Raw genomic sequence first — 21,828 nt, 5'->3', positions numbered from 1 at the left:
AGTGAAACGTGTGTTTTTACAGATTTATTTGTCAGTATGAAGAGTCACAGACTCTGATGGTTGTGACGTCTCCATGATCAGTGAAGTTAATGAAACATATTTAATAATACCATGTGTATTTCAAAGCAATGAAAGAATAAAAAAGCAGAACGGCAGCAGTTATATAATAAAAGTTATGTATAAATATTTAATGATAAATAAACTCAGAGGAGTTGCTCTGTTGATAAATCAGCAGGCAGATCTAACGGCGCCATCAGCAGGTCGTCCACTTCCTCCTGAAGAGCCGCCGCCTTTTCATTCAGCAGCATCTGGAACACAGAGACACGTCATCAGTCCACGTGTTGACGGACATGTTCAAACCTTCACGTGGAGGCTCCAGGACAAACTCACTTTAGCCGAGGCCACGATCTGATTGGCCTGTTTCTTGTACAGGTTTTCTATCGTCTTGGACAGAATGGCGGGGTCGGCGTTCGCCAGGTGAGTCAGTGTCTTGTAGCCGGCGTTGTACAGCTGCTTCGCTCGTGACTGGAAGGAAAAAAAAGAAACATATAGACATACTGTATATGACGATATAACTAAACTTTATATATATGTTGTTTACGTCACTGACCTCCATGACTCCAACCACCTCCATCAGAGGGATAAGCTCCGCCTTCACACAGTAACTCAGCCTCCGCGTCAGCTCCGTCAGCAACGCTTTGAACGGCCACAACTCCTCCAGCTCCTGATCTCACACAGAAAACACGGATTTATTAAGGTTCAACCGCTGAGAGCAGCTGCTGCAGATTCACGTCAGATGATGGCGGTACCTCCGTGAAGTGCAGGACGCAGGAGCAGAACGCCGACGAGGAGCTGAGCAGAGTCTGAACGAAGCCTCGGCTCAGCTGGAACCGGTCAGCCACACTCCACAGGTTTGTTTCCCTCAGGAGAGAAAACAGCACCAGAGCCAGATACATGCGTCTCGCCACCGCCAAGTCCACATTCTGTCCCACGACCACAGAGAGACAGGACATCAGCTGATTTCACACCTGAACACTGTGAATAACATCGCGAGGTTTCTCTCTCACAAACTCTCTCGTACGTTTTTCACCGTCTGTCCGGCAGCTTTTCTCGCTACAAAACTCTCCGGCACGCCGACGGCTGCAGACATCTTCTGCTCGGCCGCTGACAGACGCGTGAACTGAAAGATACAACGGAGAATATTACAAAGCTGAGTAAAGAACAGCGACATCACAGTGTCCGGCAGCGACTCTGCACCTGTCTGAAGAAAATCATCCAGTCGGGTTTGCACTGGGCGACCATGTCGTACGGCGTCACCAGGTAGAGCAGGTGCAGGTAACTGTTGAGCAGCAGACCCTCCAGGCCGCGGGACAGGTCCTGGTACAGGACGCCACTGCAGCTCAGATCCACGGAGCCTGAGGACGAGAGGAGGGAACTGCTCACTGAGCTGTGACGTCACAAGCTGAGCGGGTCGGAAACCATGGAGACCCTCACAGTGATGTCATCGTGTATCTTCTTGTATCACAGCGGAGAAACCAGCCAATCAAACAGATCATAGATCATGTGACTAAAACTACACCTCACGGTTATTATTTTGTTATAATTTCTTTGCTTTTTATTTTAAAGACCAATGTTGCATTTGTCATTTAGATATAAATTAATCACGGAAATAGTGTTTATAAAACTTTCAGGATGTGAAACTCGTGAAACTCAGCGTAGATGATGCGTCACCTTTATACGTAGCTTTTCCGAGCTTGGTGACCTGCAGCGTCTGAGTGTGTGACATCACGGCGATGAGATCCTTCTCCTGCAGGACGTCGACACACTGCTGCACCACGTCCCACAGACTCCGCTCCACACACAGCTGCTCCCGCTGAACGTACAACAGCGTCCCCTGCAGGAAGTCCCTGACCTGCTCCATCGAGGTGGTGATCTGACAACAACAGAGCAGCTGATTCTTACTTCTTCTTTTACCTCGTCTGTGTCATGAAGAAGAAAGAGGAGGCAGAAGGATTTACATTGAGTCCGATGAGCGACAGGATGAGACTCAGGATTCCTTTTCCATCGTCGTGCAGCAGGTGACTGCGACAGTTCTCCATCGGAGCGCAGACCAGTGTTTGAGCCTGAAAATAACAGAATCAGTTCGAGACGCAACCTTCAGTAAAGTCCTCTGTGATCGATCAGGCTTCAGTGTGAGAGTCTAGGTACCATGGTCCTGTCTTTGTCCTGCAGGACGAGGATACTCTCTCCCACTGTGTCGATGCCCGCTCGCCCGGCTCGTCCCACCATCTGTTTGTACTGACTCCTCTTCAGGAAGTCCGCGGCCACGTACGGCGAGCGGAGAATCACTCTGGACATCAAGGGTCGTCAACAGATTAATAATCTTAGTGTACATTTACCGCTCGTCTTTATATACAGACACTGATCCGTCTAACCTGCGAGCCGGTAGGTTGATCCCAGCAGCGAGGGTGGAGGTACAGGCGAGGAGACAGAGCACGCCGTTGGAGTAGGCCTCCTCCACCAGCTTCCTCTCCTCTGTGGTCAGTCCGCTGTGGTGGTAGGCCACGCCGTAAGGCACCGTCCTCCTGAGCACCGGACACACCGAGCCGTCACCGCTGTCCTTCAGCTCTCTGAGGAGGACGACCTTCTCCTCCCGCCTGTGCTGCAGGAACTCCCTGTTCACAATCAGATGAACGACCCCGAGTCAGTCGCTGCTCACGACACCAGAGACGACAGACGACTGGTTCACTCACTCTTTCAGATATTTACAGATCATCCCTGCGACGTTCTCACAGTTCTTCTTGGTGGGACAGAAGACCAGACACGAGTGCGTGGGGATGACTTCAGTCACCAGAGCGATGATGTGGTCCGGGTCGATCTTCTGCATCGAGCTGGAATACTGAGAGAGAGATCAGACACAGAACTTATCTTCAAATATCAATAAACTATACTATAAACTATACTAGCTGTCAATCACTCTGTGGTATCCCCCCCCAACACATCCGGTGCTTTATGGTCTGTTTGACTCTAAATGATCATAATTCACTAAATGAACATCAGCTGTTTGAAGAAGACTTGAAACTACAGATTGAGACATAAACTCCTGAGGAGAATGTTTACTGACGTTATAAAGTGAGAAGTCACTTTCTATAGACTTCTATAGAAACTACCAGTGGAGTCGCCCCCTGCTGGTCACTACACAGAACACCAGTTTCAGACGCTTCTGTATTGGCTTCACTTCACGAGTAGAAGTTGAATTCTTTGTATATGTGTGTTTCTGTTGTGTAGTTGTGCGCTGACAGTGAACATGAAGACTACAACATGTTAATGTGAAAACTGTCTTTACCTTATAGTTGAGAAGACGTGAGAACCTGAAACACTCCTCCTCCTTCGGGTCCACTTCATAGATCGTGTCGTTCAGTTTGACATATTCTTTCAGCTGAACCTGAAAAGAGGAAGATTAAATCTTCACACCTGATGAACTTCATCATCACAGCCCATCAGTTTCAGCGGATTAATACACACGTTTAAAATCACTCACAGGTCTGAAGTCATTTGAGTAATTTTCAGCCTTTAGAAACATCTGCAGGTCCCTGATGTTTCCCAAGGTGGCGCTCATGCCAATAATCTGAGTCTTATCTGGAAAATAAATCAGGAGCATTATTCATTTAATCCAAAGATAATAAAAGAAGAAATGATATAAGACACTTACTGCTCATGTACAGAACTTTAGCCAGAGTCATTTCAATGACAGCTCCTCTGCTTCCGTCGCCCAACATGTGAAGCTGCACACGCAAGAAACACAACTTCCATCAAACCTCAGAACATCTCAACACGTCAAACACCTTCTATTTAAAGTTTTACCTCATCAACCACCACCAGGCCGACGTTATCCAGCCGGCCAGATTCGATCAGAGAGTTCACGAGGCCGTGGCCTTTCTCTATCGTCGAGATGTAAAGTGACGTCTGGTTTCTCCGCTTCACTGGAGGAAACCTCCCCTTACTGCCAGCGTACTCCTCCACCATGAAGTCCAGCTCCAGGCCGAAGCTCGCCAACCCGCGGACCTGAAACATCCAAAGAGTGAGTCAGTGGAGTTTAGGAAAGGTGTCCCACAAGGCTCTATCCTCAGTCCTCTGCTCTTCACTGCGGACAACAATAATATCATCTCCCCGACACGATAATGAGCAGTGTTTTGGTCTCGTACCTTCTCCTGCACCAGTGAGATGTACGGTAAGATGAACAGACAGTCCTTCTTCCTGCACAGCAGCTCTCGGAGGATGAGGATCTCTGCCACCAGAGTCTTTCCTCCGCTGGTTGGAAGAGAGTAGATCAGATTCTTCCGCTGCTGAACACAGTCGAGGTTCAGACACGTCTCCTGCCAATCTGAGCCAGAGGAGGAATCACAACACTGAGTTTCAGTGGCTTGAAGGAAAACAACAGAATCCACCCGCTAACATCTAAAGCTTGTTTGAATGTTACAATGATGATCATTTATAATAAAAAGTCTCACGAAAACTAAAGGCGACATCTTCAAATGTCTTATTTTATAAACTTCAAAACTCAAAAGTTCTCAAATAAACATCGTAAACCTACTTGGAAATAAACCCAGATTCTGATCATTCTGTTGATCACTGCTTATTCTATTTGACTATTTATTATAATGTACTCATAATTTAAGATTTTCAATTATGTTTCATTTTTTAAATTTTTGACTACTTTTTTATTCATGTTCTATTACTTCTTATTGTTATATTTTTAAATTGTAATATTTTGTATTGTAATGTGGTTTATTGAATATTTGTATTTCTTGTGAACATTGATCTCAAAGCGTTTTGATGTTTCATGATTCATCGTTTCAAGTGAGAACATGAAACATTTTCAACATTCTCTCGTTTCCGTCTCCGTGACGAACAACAGATCTGAACTCGTCTTCTTCGTCTCTGAGAAACTGAGACGAGCATTTGGTTTTCACTCGTTTACACAATCTGATGAATCCATAATGAAACAGTCCGTCACCATATAAGCTCTTGATTCCTCTCAGTTTGTACATCAGATCTTTTACTTTGGAGGGGAGTCCAAAGAAGGGGCCGAGGTCGGTCGTCTCCGTGGAAACCGTCTCCATGGCCTGCATGGCGACGCTGATCTCCTCGGAAACCACCGCTTCCTTCAACCCGACAGAGCGAGAGATGTTCGATGGAGCTGCAGCGTTACAGAGCATCGTCCTCTTCAGCTGATCCGTCACACTCCTCCTCGCTCGGCTCCGTCTCCTGGTTTTATCGTCTGTGTGTCTGTCTGTCCCGGCCTCAGACGTCCTCCTGTGTCCACTGTCTCCTGCGTTTCTAGAAGGTGTTGAAGTGTTATCTCCGTCCTGCAGCTTGTTCCTCTTCACACCTTCACCGATCTGTTCTTCAAACTGCATCTGGCTGACAGGTAAGTCCTCGAAGGGTTCGTCTCCCAGGACGTCCAAGATGGAGTCTGTGAGGACATCTTGGCAGGAGCGATTGTGGACGCGGTCTTCGGGCGGTGGCAGAGCGGCGAGGTCCTGCTGATCCACAGCCACGATCTGGAGCTCACGCCGCCTCTCGTCTTGTTCTGCATCGTCGAGCTTCGCCAGGAGCGAGCTGTCGTCCAGGAGACTGTCGTAGTCCCCGAATAAATCCTCAGTGTCACTGCAGAACTGCAACGAGACACAGGAGCGTTCAGTTCACACGTCAACGTCAAACACAGACGGTCACTCATCATCTGTCCTGTCAGCTGACTGCACAGGGATCTGATTCAAGAGGAGACTACTGATCGAGTATCTCCCTGTCGACTGATCTTCTAACTCACCTCAGCAGGTTGAGCCATGATGCTGGTGACCCTCCTGTCAGTGGGACATGTGTCTTCTCCTCCTCCTCCTGCTCCTCCTCTCTTCCTGGCAGGTGTCATGTGACTCTGAGCTCCATCTCTCGACCTCTTCCTCCCGGAAAATCGTTTTATTTTTATGTCTCTGTCTCCACAGTTCATCGCTGTTCATGTTCCATGTTAAACAGCTGCTGGACAAACAGGACAGCTACAGACAGGAAGCTGCACACACGCATACACGAAGCCTCTCTTCCGTTCAGATGAATGATGCTAACAGACGTTAGCCGTTGTTAGCTCCTCTTGACTCTTTGCTGCTTCAGCTCGTGAACTCGTCACTTTAAACAAATGTTCACAAATGTTCCATAAACTTATAAAAGTTTGTCGCAGAAACGATTCGATGTCAAACCGCTGGTTTAGTTTGAACTTGAGTGAAACTGGAGGAAACAGCAGCACGATGCAAAGTGTCAACAAGAGAGGAATCCCTCCGTCACTTCCGGGTGCGTCTCACAGGCTCGCTCCCGGCTTCCTCTCGTTCTTTAAATAAAAACAGTTTATAAACTTTAATCAAACACAAACTGTTTCTGTGACTTTAGCTGCGACCAGAGGAAGTTACTTTATTACTCGATTACAGTAACGAGACATAACGATGACGTCATTAACTTAGTATTTAATTTTAGACGTTAACGAGATTTTCAGCGACTTCGCTCATACAAACAAATAAATCGATTTATTAACAGAATGAAAAATCACATGTTAAATATTTATTATCTGTAGATGCAGCTGTAATTAAAATAAAATTATATTTGTTGTTAAACCACAACAGACAAACGAAGAGGTAGGAACTAACAGTTCCTGCTCACGGACGCGCCGGACCCTCTAAGTGGTCGGACCGCTTCTCTTCCTGTGTCAGGTCAACATGTTCACTCTGAGATTGTCGCTGCGGTTAAACTCGATTTTATCTCAACATGGAAACACGAGTAAGATCAAACTCCACGTTTTAGTTTCTGTGTGAATGTGACGCAGTTTGTTACGTTTTCAAATCAAATGTCTGTTTACATCCAGTTAATGCTAATGCTAATGCTAGCTAGCCCAGCAAGGAGACTGCCTGAATGTGACATTTGTCTCTGTAGGTTTGAGGAGTGTGACGTCAAACGTGGTCCAACGGAAAGATGACGTGGTGAGTGATGTCATTCACGACAGGAACCTCAGGTAATACGTCATAAATTGAGTTTAACCACGTGATGATGTTTGTGTTCATGTCGTCAGCTCGTGAAGATGGAAAATCCGTTTAAAGAGGCTCAGACCGGATGTGTCCTGTGTAACGTGCAGGTGGATTTTAAGAACACCCAGGTGAGTGACACCTGTGTTTGTGTCTGTGTGTATTTGTGTGCGTGTCATGTCACTAACACGTCTACCTGTCCTACAGCTGCTGTCTCAGTTCATCTCCCCTCACACAGGACGGATCTACGGCCGACACATCACAGGTGAGTGTCTGTGACGTCAGGTGATCGACGTGACGTCAGGTGATCGATGTGAGATCAGATCTGTGACTCGTCTCCTCTGATTATTTAGGTTTGTGTGGAAGAAAACAGAAGGAAATCTCCAAGGCCATAAAGAAAGCTCACTCCATGGGTAAGATTCTGTTAACTCGTTACTGAAGCTGTTTACTGATGTGTTCCTCACGTGTTCCTCACATGTTCCTCACATGTTCCTGACCGGTTCTGTGTGTGAGAACAAATGTCAGAGTCAGTGTCTCTGGACATGTTCTGGATCTTCTCCTGCAGCCTCCTGGTAAAATGTGTGTAACATGTCCTCGTGAGTCCTCGTGAGGAGACAGCAGGACAATGTGTGGAAGCTTCCCAGAGAGCGAGTGGACGTGTTGATGAGGTTTCTAACACGTGACGGACGTGAAACTGGAAGAACTCAAATATCTCAGGATGAAGAAGAGGAGCCGTACACGTAGAAGACGAAGACGTGTCCAGACAACATTTTACTGAGTTCATGTCTGAAAACAGCTCCTGTCCACAGGGTTCAGTCGGTTGTTATGTTAATTCACCACTAGATGTCACTAAAGCTTTCTCAGATTTAATTCACTCGACTCTCTTTCCTCCAGGTTTCATGTCGGTGACTCACAAACACCCACAGTTCATGAGGGATCCCAACATCTGTAGCATCAAACATCTGCATTAGTGGACGGACCCGTGTGTGTGTGTGTGTGTGTGTGTGTGTGTAAATGTGTATGTTTGTGTCATTTGTGAATTAAAACCTGTTAATTATGAGTCTTCTGTCGTCAGTTTTTTATTGTTCACCTCATCAAGCTGTTTTCTTCACATTGAACAAACTGAAACAGTGTGAAGTTTAAAAAATGTAAAAATATCTTAAGAACTGAACTATTACACTAAGTTAAAATAACAACACATTTTCATTATGTTAACAAATGTATTTTCAAAAAAATGTAACCGAGTAACCTGAACATTTATAATTTTTACAGTATAATGATACAATAGTTTCTTTACAATGAATATTTCAGCTTTTTAGACTCAACAGATCAAACTGTTCATTGTCAGGATCCAATCAGCTGCTTCCAAACATGTAGTGACATCAGAGTCATGTGACCATTAAAACCAGGCGTGTGCTCCAGTCAGGACTTGCTGTTCCTGCGTTTCCTCTCCCTCCCCAATGACGCCGCTCTCGGCCTCTTCCGACAGTTTGTCCCACTGGAGTCGGGAGCGTCGCACTTTGTGATCGTGGAAACGTGTTCATCGTGTTTGGAGCCGCAGACGACAGGAACAGGAAACGCCTCCAGAGTCAGAGTCTGTGTGTGGAAGAGAGGCGAGCTGGCGAACAGAGCTGTGAGCGCCTCACGGAGCAGCAGGTTGTTCCTGTGCTCAGACGGATCGGTGACGGTTTCTGCAAATAGACAAACACACAAAGATGAGTTTCTGAACATCTCCGCTGTGCATCACATGTTTTATAAACTGAAAACCGACCTTTTCCTGCTTCGTTCTGCCGCTTCTCTCGGACTCTCCTCCTCAGCGCTGAAACATCAGCCTGCAGCGTTTCCACCAGACTCTCGCTCTCCTCCACGTCTCTGCACGCTTTCTGTCCGACACACGGAAACATGAAGGAGTTCAATACGATTCAAACATGTTCCTCAAACCACCGGGACTGTTTCCTCTGGTTCTCACCTGCAGCTCCAACTGCAGAGAGTCGTTCATTTTATTCACTTCATTGACTTCTCTCAGGAGCCCGTTGGAGGAGAAGAACTTCGACCTGCAACAACAGGGAGAAAAATCAACATCGTAGACGTGATGTAGATGAGATGTAGGTGTGATGTAGAGGTTATATAGACGTGACGTAGGTGTGTAGGTGTGATGTAGACGTGATGTAGAGGTGACGTAGACGTGATGTAGAGGTGATGTAGATGAGATGTAGACGTGATGTAGAGGTGATGTAGATGAGATGTAGAGGTGATGTAGATGAGATGTAGACGTGATGTAGAGGTGATGTAGACGTGATGTAGAGGTGATGTAGATGAGATGTAGACGTGATGTAGAGGTGACGTAGACGTGATGTAGAGGTGATGTAGATGAGATGTAGACGTGATGTAGAGGTGATGTAGACGTGATGTAGACGTGATGTAGACGTGACGTAGACGTGATGTAGAGGTGATGTAGATGAGATGTAGACGTGATGTAGAGGTGATGTAGATGAGATGTAGAGGTGATGTAGATGAGATGTAGACGTGATGTAGAGGTGATGTAGACGTGACGTAGACGTGATGTAGAGGTGATGTAGATGAGATGTAGACGTGATGTAGAGGTGATGTAGACGTGATGTAGAGGTGACGTAGATGAGATGTAGAGGTGACATAGACGTGATGTAGACGTGACGTAGACGTGATGTAGATGAGATGTAGACGTGATGTAGAGGTGACGTAGATGAGATGTAGAGGTGACATAGACGTGATGTAGACGTGACGTAGACGTGATGTAGATGAGATGTAGACGTGATGTAGAGGTGACGTAGACGTGATGTAGACGTGACGTAGACGTGATGTAGATGAGATGTAGACGTGATGTAGAGGTGATGTAGACGTGATGTAGAGGTGACGTAGATGAGATGTAGAGGTGACATAGACGTGATGTAGACGTGATGTAGATGAGATGTAGACGTGATGTAGAGGTGACGTAGACGTGATGTAGACGTGACGTAGACGTGATGTAGGTGTGATGTAGATGAGATGTAGACGTGATGTAGACGTAGGTGTGTAGGTGTGATGTAGACGTGACGTAGACGTGACGTAGGTGTGTAGGTGTGCAGCTGCGTCCGAGGTCGTACCCGTGTTTCTTCATGGTGAGGTTATAACCTGCTGCTGAACAGGAAGTGGACACCTTCCAGTACGCCAGCTGCTCCAGTAAACCCAGGTTAGTGACCAGGACGGGAATGTTGAGGAACGTCCTTCACAGGCGAAGAAACATTGAACGTCAAATATTCGTTGGTTCCAGTTTCCATGTTTTTTATCATACGAGAGAAAAAATGTTTTGTTTTGTCTGATACAATAAGTGAATAAAGTTAAAGGATGTGATAGATATATTTCTCATCAATTAATCAAGTAAATAATTTGCATATTAAAAAATAACTAGAGTTTCCGCTCTAATTAGCATCAAAATATATTTAAAATAACTAAAGTTATTTATTTTAAAAATCTTATATCTAAACTCATGTCCAGTCTCAACAAAGACAGTGACGATGATGATAAACTCAGCGTGTGAAGACGAGCGGCGGCCTCACCTGCTGCGGGAGATGAAGGCAGCGTACTCCGTCCGGTGAGTGGCCCCCGGAGACGTCAGCTTACTGGGCGTCAGCAGCACAAACACCATGTGAGGGTTGGACAGAGACGTCTTCAGGTTCTCGTGGACGAGCTTTTCTCTGAACGTCATCCGTTGATCTGTGTTCCGTCGCTGTCTGTACCAGCCAATCACGTTCTCCTGCAGGGGCATGACATCATCATCAGTCACTGCTGGTTCTAATCCACATGCAACATTTGGTGGTTTTTTACCTGCTTGTTGTCTGCCAGGACTTTGTCTAGCGCCTCCATGTTCACGTCTCCAACACTGTTGTAAAAACTTCACACACAGAAAGTTAAACAGTTTAACATTAAAACAACCGAGTGGATTAATCTGCAGAACTCACCTGTTCAGCCTGGGACAGGTGATGTGCTTCTGAATATCTGTTGCAGAAATGAAAGATTTACTTTTCAGCAGAGGAAGAAGTGTTCAGGCTCTTTACTGAAGTTCAAATACTCCTGTCAAAGTAAAGGTCCATCATGTGACTCAAGTTAAAGCAGAGAACTGACTGTAGATCTCCTCGATGTGGATGTTATCAGCCTGAGAGTCACTGATCGTCACCTGCTCCTCGAAGCTGCTCCGTCCCAGGACCAGTCCCTCCTGCAAGCAGAACCAAGCAGATGGGATTAGAACCAACATCCAAGTCACATGGAGGAACCAGCTTCATCACTGACTCATCACCTGAGCTGCAGGATTTAAAGTGAAGCTCAGTTACTGAACTTTACTGAACTTTACTGAAGTCACAGTTTGAATGATTCAACTGCAGATGAAGAGAAAAACATTAAACGAGATAAAAGGATGAATCAGCATCTCGTGGTTTAAGTTACTAGTGATGTTGAGTAAACTGAAGTTTTTTACTTTACAGAGTTAACACTATTTAAAACGATATTTACTGATGTAAGAATCTTTTATTGAATGAACCATCAGATCATGATGAGCTTCAGTCACGTGTTGTCGCTCCTCTCATTAAAACAGCTTCATCACATCCAACGTGTTGCTCACCGAGTCCGAGTCACTGTTCAGATGCTGAAACATTAGAGAAGATAAAACGATCCCGGAAACACGAACTGTGGGCTCCGCCATGTTGTTTCTGCTGCTAACCTGCAGCTAACCTGCTGTTAACCTGCTGCTAACCACCTGCTAACCTGCTGCTAACCTGCTGCTAACCTAACCTGCAGCTAAACCACTGTTAACCTGCAGCTAACCTAACCACCTGCTAACTGCTGCTAACCACCAGCTAACTGCTGCTAACTGCTAACCTGCAGCTAACCAGCTGCTAACTGCTAACTAACCTGCAGCTAACGAGATGCTAACCACCCGCCAACCCGACCTGCAGCTAACGAGATGCTAACCGCCTGCTAACCGCTAACCTGAGCTAACGAGCGTCACGGCAGCGCAGTGAATCTACGTCAGCACGCCAGGATGACGCGGCAGCAGGGGGCGTGGTCTGTCGTAGCGGAGCAGCGGATCGTTTTTTCTCGTCTCGTCTGAAAAAAGGTAAATAAATAAAACACGTGATTTAGTTCGTGTTGATTTCACCTGAGCTCAGTTCATCAGTTCAAACCAGGTTCGTTCGGTTTAATCTCGACTTTCACCGTTAGACTGAACTTCTACTCGAGTACTTCTACTCGAGTACTTCTACTCGAGTACTTCTACTCGAGTACAGGGGAGCTGGAGCGAGTACTCTTCACTTCGTGTTACTTCGTGTTACGTAAAGTACTTCTAGTATTTAAAGTTTAAGTCCTACACGTGTTCCAGAGAACTGTGAACACAGAGAACTATTTACTCAGATTAAAGTACAAATACAGTTATATAATAAAGTAAAAATCCTGCAGAAGTGTGAACGAAATGTACTTGAAGTATCCAAAGTACAAGTACTGTTTATTAACTTTATTCATAGCTGTATTTAGTTCATATACTGTTTAATTATTGTTTTATTATGGATGAATATGTGAGCAGAGGTTTCACTTTTCAGCTTCTCATGTGAAAATATTTTAGTCCTTTGAAGAAACTCCTCCTGTTCTGTGTGAATTATTCTTTGTGACAGTTTGTAAAATAAATCGATTGTTTGTGTTTGATTCTCCTTCAGAAATAATCACTTTCAAATCAAATGAAACAGAAACAAACAGATTTTAAACTGAAAATCAAACAATGGATCAATGTTTAAAAGTTTCAGTGATTTAAAAGGTGATGATTTCAGTATCGGACGATTAAACGTTTGACCTGATGGTGGCGCTAGATGAAAATGCTGCAGGATTCATCCTCTGGAGAATCTGCTCAGTCCATCTGTTGTACTTCAGTCTCAGACGATGACGTGACCTCGGAGCCGCAGATCAGTGACCTCAGCTGTCGGGATGGACGACCTCCGGGCCGTGGCTGTGGGCGCTTTCCATGCGTGGATGTTCGTGGTGGTGTTCCTCATCATGCTGCCCGCCATGTTCGGCCTCTCGCTGGGCGTCACCAGCGTCTACATCCAGATCCTGGTCAAAATCCTGGAGGTAACGTAAAACACAGTCACAGACTCTCAGCTTCCTGTCTGTTGTCGTGTTTTTACATTCAGACACTTTGTCGTCTTCATCTTCACTGAGCGTGTGTTCAGTCTAAATGTCCGAGGTCACGTGTCTTTGTAGTGGGCGACGTTACGAATCCAGAGAGGACGCCAGCAGCAGCCGAGCGTTCCCGTGCCTCTGCCCAACGGTGAGTCACATGTTCATCACCTGTAAGATGAACACAGGTCTTCATCACGCTCATGTAACGACGCTTTAGTGTCAAGAGGTCGTCAAACTTCCAACTCCAAAAAGTATTTTCTCAAAAGGTTTAAATTTCTTCGTTTCCTGTGGTCATGTCTACACTGCCCCCTAATGGTTTCCAGTGGTGCTGCTCCGTTTCATCCCCGATCTGAATCGATTAATCAGTAAATTCACCTGAAGCTGTTTTAATAATCGAGAATATTTACTGGTTAAGTTTTCTGAATATCTTTGTGTTTTGAACCACCCAAAGAACTAATATATATATATATTATATATGATGTGATTACTTTCATCAGAATCAGGATCTTATGTAAATGACTCAGCACATGCTGTCCGGCTGCACTCAGGTCATGTGACTGTGTGTGTGGGAGCTTCCCATTGGTCGGCTCGGACCTCTGATGTCGGGGTGTTAGACTGCGTGAAGAAACCCACATGGCTCGTTTCAGGGTGATGACGCAACAGCAGCAGATTATATAAGTTTGACCAAACAGAGGACAGACACACACACACACACGCACACACACACACACGCACACGCACACGCACACACACACACAGTTTAGCTGTAACATAAAAACACAGGTCTGTATCTGGACATGAAGCAGCTCTGTGTCAGTCTCAGTGTTCGTGAAGAGTTAAACACGTCGTCCTCGTGATCTCAGACAGTTTCACACACACGGTCACATGACTCCGAGTTCAGCAGGATTCAAATCACACAAACAACACAAACTAAACTGAACAACTCATTTTCATCGTCCTGTGACCAGATTGTGTAATTTCTCTGTCAGTTAATGAGTCGAAACACAAACTGATCATTTAAAACATGTTCTCGTTAAACTGTGGAAGATTCAAACACGTGTGAACACAGACGTGTGGAAACTGTTTAAATCTGAGTCACATGTTCAGAGTCGTTTATGAGACATTGAATAAAGTTAACTGAATTTAATCAAGGATCTAAGTTTCATATCAGATCAGAGATTGTCATCTGGATCGCCCCCTGGTGGCTGGCTGCAGTATAAGTCATGAACCCCTCCTCCTCCATGTTAGCAGATGGGACATGGACCAAAGTAAAAACCTCAATACCACAGCTTCAAGATCACTACTGAACAGAGTCTGACTGTAAATCATCTCATCACCACAAGATGGCAGCGTTTGTGTCCGAGATATTTTGGCTTCATTTTTGTACAACAGGAGGAAGCGGAGACGTTGGAGCGTCGTTACCATGACAACAAATCTTATTATAAATGAGTACAAATCCGTCATTCTTAGTAAAATCTTAACTCAGTTTTCTTCCAGGGATCATTGAGCGAGCGGGCGGCTCGATGGAGGAGGAGATGGCGCCGCTGCGGAGCTCTGTGTCCCCGGCAGGGGCGGAGTTCTCCCTGAGCGACGCCCTCTTCTTCTACAAGGAGGGCGTGGAGAGCATCGTGGACGACCAGGTGACGCAGCGCTTCTCCTCCGAGGAGCTCGCCTCCTGGAACCTCCTCACACGCACCAACCACAACTTCCGCTACATCAGCCTCCGCCTCACCGTCATCTGGGGCCTCGGCGTCTTCGTACGTTACTGCGTCCTGTTCCCTCTCAGGTCAGTGTCATTTATCAATATTAATAATAATGTCTCATATTAACACTTTGTGACTCTGGTCCTGGACGTGCATCTCTCATGTTCCTGCAGAATCACTCTCGCTGTCATCGGACTCTCGTGGCTCGTGATGGGAACGACTCTGGTCGGATTTCTGCCTGAAAGCAGGTACGACAACAACAACTCAGTTTGCAGTGTGTTGATTAACATGTTGTGATGTTCATCCATGTTGTGTGTGTGTGTGTGTGTGTGTGTCAGTGTGAAGACGTGGCTCAGTGAACTGGTTCATGTGACCTGCTACAGAATCTGTGCCAGAGGTTTGTCAGCGACCGTCCACTATCACAACAGGTCAGTGGGAGCGACTGGTTTCATCGAGAAACGCTGCGGTGAAAAAACACCAAGAAATATGAAGGAATCTAGAAATACAGAAAAACTAAATCCAGAAAAAAGAAATTGAGGGCAGCTAGAAAATACTAAGAAATTAGATAATCTAGAAGCATCTAAGAAAACTACAAAAATATTAAGAAAACTGTAAAATACTTCATCTTTACTTTGGTACTGTAACGACATGAAGTAACACAAGTATAATAATAATAATTTACCCTGGTAAACGTCAAAGTGCAGGACTTTTACTTGTAATGGAGTATTTTTGTACTTTTACTGAAGGAAAGTATCTGATTACTTCTCGTGTCTACAGAGAGAACCGGCCTCAGAAAGGAGGAATCTGTGTATCCAATCACACGACACCGATCGACGTCGTGATTCTGGCCAATGACGGCGGCTACGCGATGGTGAGTGTCGTCCCTCCGGCGGCTCGGCGCGGTGAGGACGTGATGTCACAGCTCTGTGCTTCCTGTCGTCCTCAGGTGGGTCAGATTCACGGAGGTCTGATGGGGGTCATCCAGAGGTCGATGGTCAGGTCGTGTCCCCACGTTTGGTTCGAGAGGTCGGAGATGAGAGATCGCACCGCGGTGACCAGCAGGTTAAAGTCACAACTTGGTCGCTCCAGGCCTCAGACGCTGGTTTTATCTCCAGGAGCCATGAAGAGTTTTTATTTTCACTCTGAAATATGTAGAAATTTAAAAACTCGTCTCTGTTGTTCGTCTGTTTCCTGGTTTATCCTCGTTGTCGTGACGACGGATGTTGACTCATGGAAACGTCTTCCTGTCTCTGCAGGCTGAGAGCTCACGTAGCAGCAAGGAACAAACTTCCCATCCTGATATTTCCTGAAGGTCAGTTTGCTCCTCGCCGCTCTGCCGCTGGTCATGTGAGGGGGGGGGGGGGGGTGATGGCGGTCAGATAACGACTTCCTGTTTCTCTGTGTCAAACAGGAACTTGCATCAACAACACGTCGGTCATGATGTTTAAGAAAGGAAGCTTTGAAATCGGAGGAATCATCCACCCGGTCGCCATCAAGGTACAAACCACGACATCACGTTTCACCACACGTCAAAAACACACGCCGTTTCCAGACATGACAGCGGAACCAGACCCATCAGAACCTCAGAACCTCAGAACCTCAGACCTTCACATCCTTGTTCTCTGTGCTTCAGTACGACCCTCGGTTCGGAGACGCGTTCTGGAACAGCGGTAAATACAACATGGTGAGTTACCTGCTCCGCATGATGACCAGCTGGGCCATCGTCGTCAACGTGTGGTACCTCCCTCCCATGACCATACAGGTACGAAGCCCCGCCTCCAAAACACTGGATCTGTCGAGACAAAGATTCATCTGATTTTATTTTGAAATTGAAAATAAAATGAATTAAAATAGATTCTGTGTGAGAGATTTACTACTTGTTTATTTCTTGATTTATAGATTCAGTATAAAAACAGTAACTGAACATCTTCAGGACTCACTGGTTTAAAAACTTTAACAATCAATGAATTGAAGGAACATTGTTCCTCTACATGTACTTATATAAACATTCTATAACACTAATATCTGTGTTTCCATGGCGACGCGAGCAGGACGGTGAGGACGCAGCTCAGTTTGCCAACAGAGTGAAATCTGCCGTCGCTCATCAGGGCGGACTCCTGGACCTGGACTGGTGAGGAGCCATCAGTACTCAGATTACTCATCAGTACTCAGATTACTCATCAGTACTCAGATTACTCATCAGTACTCAGATTACTTCAGAACGAGGAGTTCCAGCTCATTTTCCTTCTGAAGCTGTGAATTAAAGTTGTTTCTTCTTCTCAGGGACGGAGGATTGAAACGAGGGAAAGTGAAGGATTCTCTGAAGGAGGAGCAGCAGAAGAAGTACAGCAGCATCATCACCGGACAGAACAACGTGGACGAGCCGTGACACCCCCCCCCCCCCCCCCCCCCCCCCCCCCCCGATCACGACTCCTCGTCATTAACGATATGAGAACTTTCTATAAACGGCTCAGATCCTTGTTTCCTTCCTCCTGACGTCCTGTGTGTAACGGTGTGTGTTCACCAGCAGGAGGCAGCGTGTGATAACAGTTGACTCGGTCCGGATCATGTGACGCTTTAAAATGAAGCAGATATTCAGTTCAAAATGTTATTATCTGTTTATAAATGTGTTTTTAAACTGAACATGGATCTTTATTTACTGGACACACACACAGACACACACACAGACACACACACACACACTTTTATATATGTATTGATTTATCTTTTATTGATGTACTTTTTAAACGATGTCATCATTGAGTTGTTTGATGTGAAGATGAATTCATCGACTCGAAGACGACGTGAACAGTTTGAAGAAGAGGTTTCACGTTCTTCATCTAACGTTTCATGTTCAACAGTTTCAATTCAAGACAAACACACACGTGACAATAACAGGAAATAAAAACATGAGAAAATGAATCAGAACAGAGAGAAGCTGAACATTTAAAATATTTAGATCAAGAAAAATAAATGAGAAGAAAACGGGGGTCACAGAGGAAACATGAGGGGTCACGGGATGAAGAATAAAATATGAAACCAGGACGTCGTCTGGAACAGAAAGATCTGGATCTTTTATTTCTTCACGCCTCAGAAAATAAAGAAAATCAAACTGAGACGAGCAGCGTCAGAAAAAACAACACGTCAGATATTTAAACAAATACTAATCATAAAAAAACTCAATTTCATTTGTTTCCACTTCTGAAACAAACTCGTGTTTTTTCTGCTTTTGTTTAATTTGAGTCCAGTTTAAATTTAAATAGAAAAGATTATAAGATTAAATAACTGAAGTAAAAGATTTCATCTCTTCTGTTCATATGGAAATCTAATAGTTTTAAATATTTCCCATAATTCAGAGAGGACACGTGTGTTTTTACTATTTGCAGTAAAAATCCATCAGATCTGAGTTTTATATACATTTTTATTTAAATTTTTTCTCCAGAAGTTTCTTTAAATTTAAACCTCAGATTTATTCTGATAAAATTAAACAGGATGATTTTATTTTTAAATAAATCATGTTTTATCTTTTCTGAACTCTTTGTTTCTCTCGTATTTTCTTTGTTCATATTTTATAAACGTCTTTGTTTCTTCACTTTTTCTCTTTCAGATTAAAATCAATATTAAATGTTCAGAGTGAAAATATCTGTCGATTAAAATGCAGATGTGACATCATGTGATCAGATGATTCAACATCTGTCTCCACATGTTGCAGGATCAGGATCCATCTATAACACTCACACTCCAGGAAATAGACTGATTCCATGTTCACACACAAACTCCTGATATCAATTTATTTAATGATTAAAATATTAAAGAAACAGTTTCTGCTTCAAGACTCTGAATATTAATATTTTATTCATATTTATTCTGTCATGAACAAACATAACTTAACTGATTTGTCTGAAGGAAACATTTTATCCAACAAATCAATACAAACAAAAATAATAAAACTATAAATCTCCTGCAGATTAAAGATTTATATCAGAGCTTAGATTTGTATATTTCATCATTGTAGATATAATTTATCGATGATTGATAATAATCCATAAAATGTTTTGAATTTATTTTAAAAAGATGATTTTGAATTTTAACTTGATGAAATATTTTTATATTTGACTTGTTCTGTTTAAACTTGTTATTATTTTTCAGATTTCATCAGTTCTGCTTCATGTTTCATGTAAATGATTCATTTCACATGAACTCTGCAGGTTCAACATTTCTCTGTGTTTGATTTTCAGTTTGAATCCAGAAACGATCTGAAGAGAAAAATCCTTCAAGTTTCATCTTTGTTCAAATTCTCTTCGTTTCAAACAAAACTTGATTTTTTGATTTGTAAACATTTTCCAGCTGATGGAGACGATCGTCGTGATGATGATGACGAAGAGCTGCGGCCACGAGAGTTTGTGGTGAAATGATGATGTGATTCCTGCGTCTCCTGCTCAGAACAAACTGCTGCACGCACATGCACACGCACACGCACACGCACACGCACACGCACACACACACACACGCACACACACACACACACACACACACACACACACACACACACACACACACACACACACTCATGTTTCCTGTGACGCTGCTTTAATAAAGAAGCCAGACACTGTGAAATAGCTCAGAGTGATTCCTCCACACACAGCCGGGCTTACGTGTGTTGGCGAGGCCGCCGGCTGCAGCACACGCCTCTAATAACAATCCCCAGACTCAAATTGCTTGAACAGAAATGTTTGTTCTCCACTAACAAGATTGTGAATTATTAATAGGATCTAAAGCCGATTCTATAACCCGATTGCGGAGGTGGGATTCTTGGCGAGCGATGCTCCACCACACCATTTACTGTGATGTATGTGTCTGCACATCTTTATATCCAATTTAATGTGATTCAGATAGATTTCAGAGGGACATCATAAAAGGCATTGGACTGACCCCGGCTGCAGACTCTATACAACCTCCCTGTATACGCTCATTCAATTTGCTGCATTTTACTTTTACCCTCCACTGATCTATACAAATGCAATGCAGGTACACTAAGTAAATATGAATACATTTCCAAATTGAATCCCAGTGAACGTAGTCCACAGAGGACATCATTTTAAATGACGCTGTGCTGGGAACCGAGCGCTCCGACCACTCACGGGCTAAATGACTGAGGCTCGCTCCAACGCTCGCCATTAGTCGCAGCGTAATGTCTTTAAATACGTTGTTGTGCGTCTGTTCGCTGCTGCAGCTGTGATATATGTGAGGCTGAGGAGCCGGGACGCAGCTCAGAGACCACGATCGATACGGACACAGCAGGTCCACGCTGACCAGCAGCAGAACACCCACAATGCTCGGCTTCCTCTGTGGCCAGCGCGTGTGAAACCATCTGAGTGAAAACGTTTCCTCAGCTCGTTCTTCTTCTGACTCCGGATTCATTTCATCTGACGACTGGAGGATTCACAATCCTCAATAATCATATCATAATAATCTTTGTTTCATACGAGTAGGATTCGTTTCTGAACTTCTCCGTTTCAATTAGATGATTAATCATAATCAATGAGATTCTGATGCTTCAAATGAAAAGAGTTCAGACAAAAGTCTAAAAACATATTTGTGAATTTTGGATTTTTTCTGTCAATCATGTGACGACCCTTCTGATGTATAACCCGACCCTGAGGAGGACCCGACCTTCAGGAGGAACCGACCCTCAGGAGGACCCGACCCTGAGGAGGACCCGACCCTCAGGAGGACCCGACCCTGAGGAGGACCCGACCCTCAGGAGGACCCGACCCTCAGGAGGACCCGACCCTCAGGAGGACCCGACCCTGAGGAGGACCCGACCCTCAGGAGGACCCGACCCTGAGGAGGACCCGACCCTCAGGAGGACCCGACCCTGAGGAGGACCCGACCTTCAGGAGGACCCGACCCTCAGGAGGACCCGACCCTGAGGAGGACCCGACCCTGAGGAGGACCCGACCCTCAGGAGGACCCGACCCTCAGGAGGACCCGACCTTCAGGAGGACCCGACCCTCAGGAGGACCCGACCCTGAGGAGGACCCGACCCTCAGGAGGACCCGACCTTCAGGAGGACCCGACCCTCAGGAGGACCCGACCCTGAGGAGGACCCGGCCCTCAGGAGGACCCGACCCTCAGGAGGACCCGACCTTCAGGAGGACCCGACCCTCAGGAGGACCCGACCCTCAGGAGGACCCGACCTTCAGGAGGACCCGACCCTCAGGAGGACCCGACCTTCAGGAGGAACCGACCCTCAGGAGGACCCGACCTTCAGGAGGACCCGACCCTCAGGAGGACCCGACCCTCAGGAGGACCCGACCTTCAGGAGGACCCGACCCTCAGGAGGACCCGACCCTCAGGAGGACCCGACCTTCAGGAGGACCCGGCCCTCAGGAGGACCCGACCCTCAGGAGGACCCGACCTTCAGGAGGACCCGGCCCTCAGGAGGACCCGACCCTCAGGAGGACCCGGCCCTCAGGAGGACCCGACCCTCAGGAGGACCCGACCTTCAGGAGGACCCGACCTTCAGGAGGACCCGACCCTCAGGAGGACCCGACCTTCAGGAGGACCCGACCCTCATGTTGGGAACCACGTGATTCAACTCACTCTGATGAATTAAAACTGTTTCATTTTGATTCATCACTTCAAACAGGAGAAACCTCATTGAAACTTAATCTGACAAATAAACGAAACAAAGCTCGTACAAATAATTTGAGTTTTTAAGTTATTTTCCTCGTTAACATTTTCACAACATGGAATCATGTTTAGTTGAGATATTATTTAGTTTACTCAAGTTTAACTTATCGATATTATAATATCATTATGTATAAATGACATATAATAATACGATTATATAAATAGAGCAACTTTATATTATATTA

General features: G+C 45.2%; 4 protein-coding genes across 7 annotated transcripts; 2 read left to right on the top strand and 2 right to left on the bottom strand.

Moving 5' to 3' along the window:
• Positions 1–6: 6 nt before the first annotated feature.
• Positions 7–6,310, bottom strand: helq (helicase, POLQ like). The gene is made up of 18 exons (XM_034601506.1): positions 5,831–6,310; positions 5,018–5,678; positions 4,206–4,384; positions 3,865–4,065; positions 3,713–3,785; positions 3,542–3,639; positions 3,347–3,445; positions 2,754–2,899; positions 2,436–2,675; positions 2,209–2,350; positions 2,019–2,123; positions 1,732–1,933; positions 1,258–1,415; positions 1,082–1,180; positions 810–983; positions 611–724; positions 391–525; positions 7–308 (listed from the first exon to the last, which is right to left on the bottom strand). Exons 1-18 carry the CDS (start codon positions 6,005–6,007, stop codon positions 204–206), a joined length of 3,108 nt encoding a protein of 1,035 aa, XP_034457397.1. The 5' UTR covers positions 6,008–6,310; the 3' UTR covers positions 7–203.
• Positions 6,311–6,671: 361 nt separating this feature from the next.
• mrps18c (mitochondrial ribosomal protein S18C) lies at positions 6,672–8,124 on the top strand. Its single transcript, XM_034601675.1, has 6 exons — positions 6,672–6,822; positions 6,976–7,022; positions 7,112–7,195; positions 7,272–7,329; positions 7,418–7,477; positions 7,959–8,124. The coding sequence occupies exons 1-6, from the start codon at positions 6,762–6,764 to the stop codon at positions 8,033–8,035; spliced, it is 387 nt and encodes a 128-aa protein (XP_034457566.1). The 5' UTR covers positions 6,672–6,761; the 3' UTR covers positions 8,036–8,124.
• A 19-nt stretch (positions 8,125–8,143) lies between these two features.
• On the bottom strand, positions 8,144–11,971 carry abraxas1 (abraxas 1, BRCA1 A complex subunit). 2 transcript variants are annotated; one of them, XM_034601623.1, is made up of 10 exons: positions 11,841–11,859; positions 11,698–11,807; positions 11,205–11,295; positions 11,042–11,078; positions 10,908–10,974; positions 10,640–10,836; positions 10,187–10,306; positions 9,034–9,118; positions 8,836–8,947; positions 8,144–8,755 (listed from the first exon to the last, which is right to left on the bottom strand). In XM_034601623.1, the coding sequence occupies exons 2-10, from the start codon at positions 11,776–11,778 to the stop codon at positions 8,487–8,489; spliced, it is 1,059 nt and encodes a 352-aa protein (XP_034457514.1). In that variant the 5' UTR covers positions 11,779–11,807; positions 11,841–11,859; the 3' UTR covers positions 8,144–8,486. The 2 variants fall into 2 exon arrangements, with proteins under 2 accessions (XP_034457514.1, XP_034457513.1); XM_034601622.1 differs by having other exon boundaries at positions 11,698–11,971.
• Positions 11,972–12,073: 102 nt separating this feature from the next.
• Positions 12,074–17,590, top strand: gpat3 (glycerol-3-phosphate acyltransferase 3). 3 transcript variants are annotated; one of them, XM_034601581.1, is made up of 14 exons: positions 12,074–12,192; positions 12,996–13,193; positions 13,326–13,392; positions 14,742–15,030; positions 15,121–15,195; positions 15,286–15,375; positions 15,725–15,818; positions 15,894–16,009; positions 16,204–16,259; positions 16,359–16,444; positions 16,581–16,709; positions 16,999–17,078; positions 17,231–17,332; positions 17,375–17,590. In XM_034601581.1, exons 2-14 carry the CDS (start codon positions 13,050–13,052, stop codon positions 17,397–17,399), a joined length of 1,353 nt encoding a protein of 450 aa, XP_034457472.1. In that variant the 5' UTR covers positions 12,074–12,192; positions 12,996–13,049; the 3' UTR covers positions 17,400–17,590. The 3 variants fall into 3 exon arrangements, with proteins under 3 accessions (XP_034457472.1, XP_034457474.1, XP_034457473.1); XM_034601583.1 differs by having other exon boundaries at positions 17,231–17,337; positions 17,371–17,590; XM_034601582.1 differs by lacking the exon at positions 12,074–12,192 and adding an exon at positions 12,408–12,545.
• Positions 17,591–21,828: the final 4,238 nt, after the last annotated feature.

The sequence above is a fragment of the Hippoglossus hippoglossus genome, chromosome 12 (genome assembly GCF_009819705.1).
Source record: "Hippoglossus hippoglossus isolate fHipHip1 chromosome 12, fHipHip1.pri, whole genome shotgun sequence".
NCBI classification, from domain to species: Eukaryota; Metazoa; Chordata; class Actinopteri; order Pleuronectiformes; family Pleuronectidae; genus Hippoglossus; species Hippoglossus hippoglossus.
Note: the sequence above shows the minus strand (reverse complement) of the source record. Positions and strands in the feature narration are given on the sequence as shown.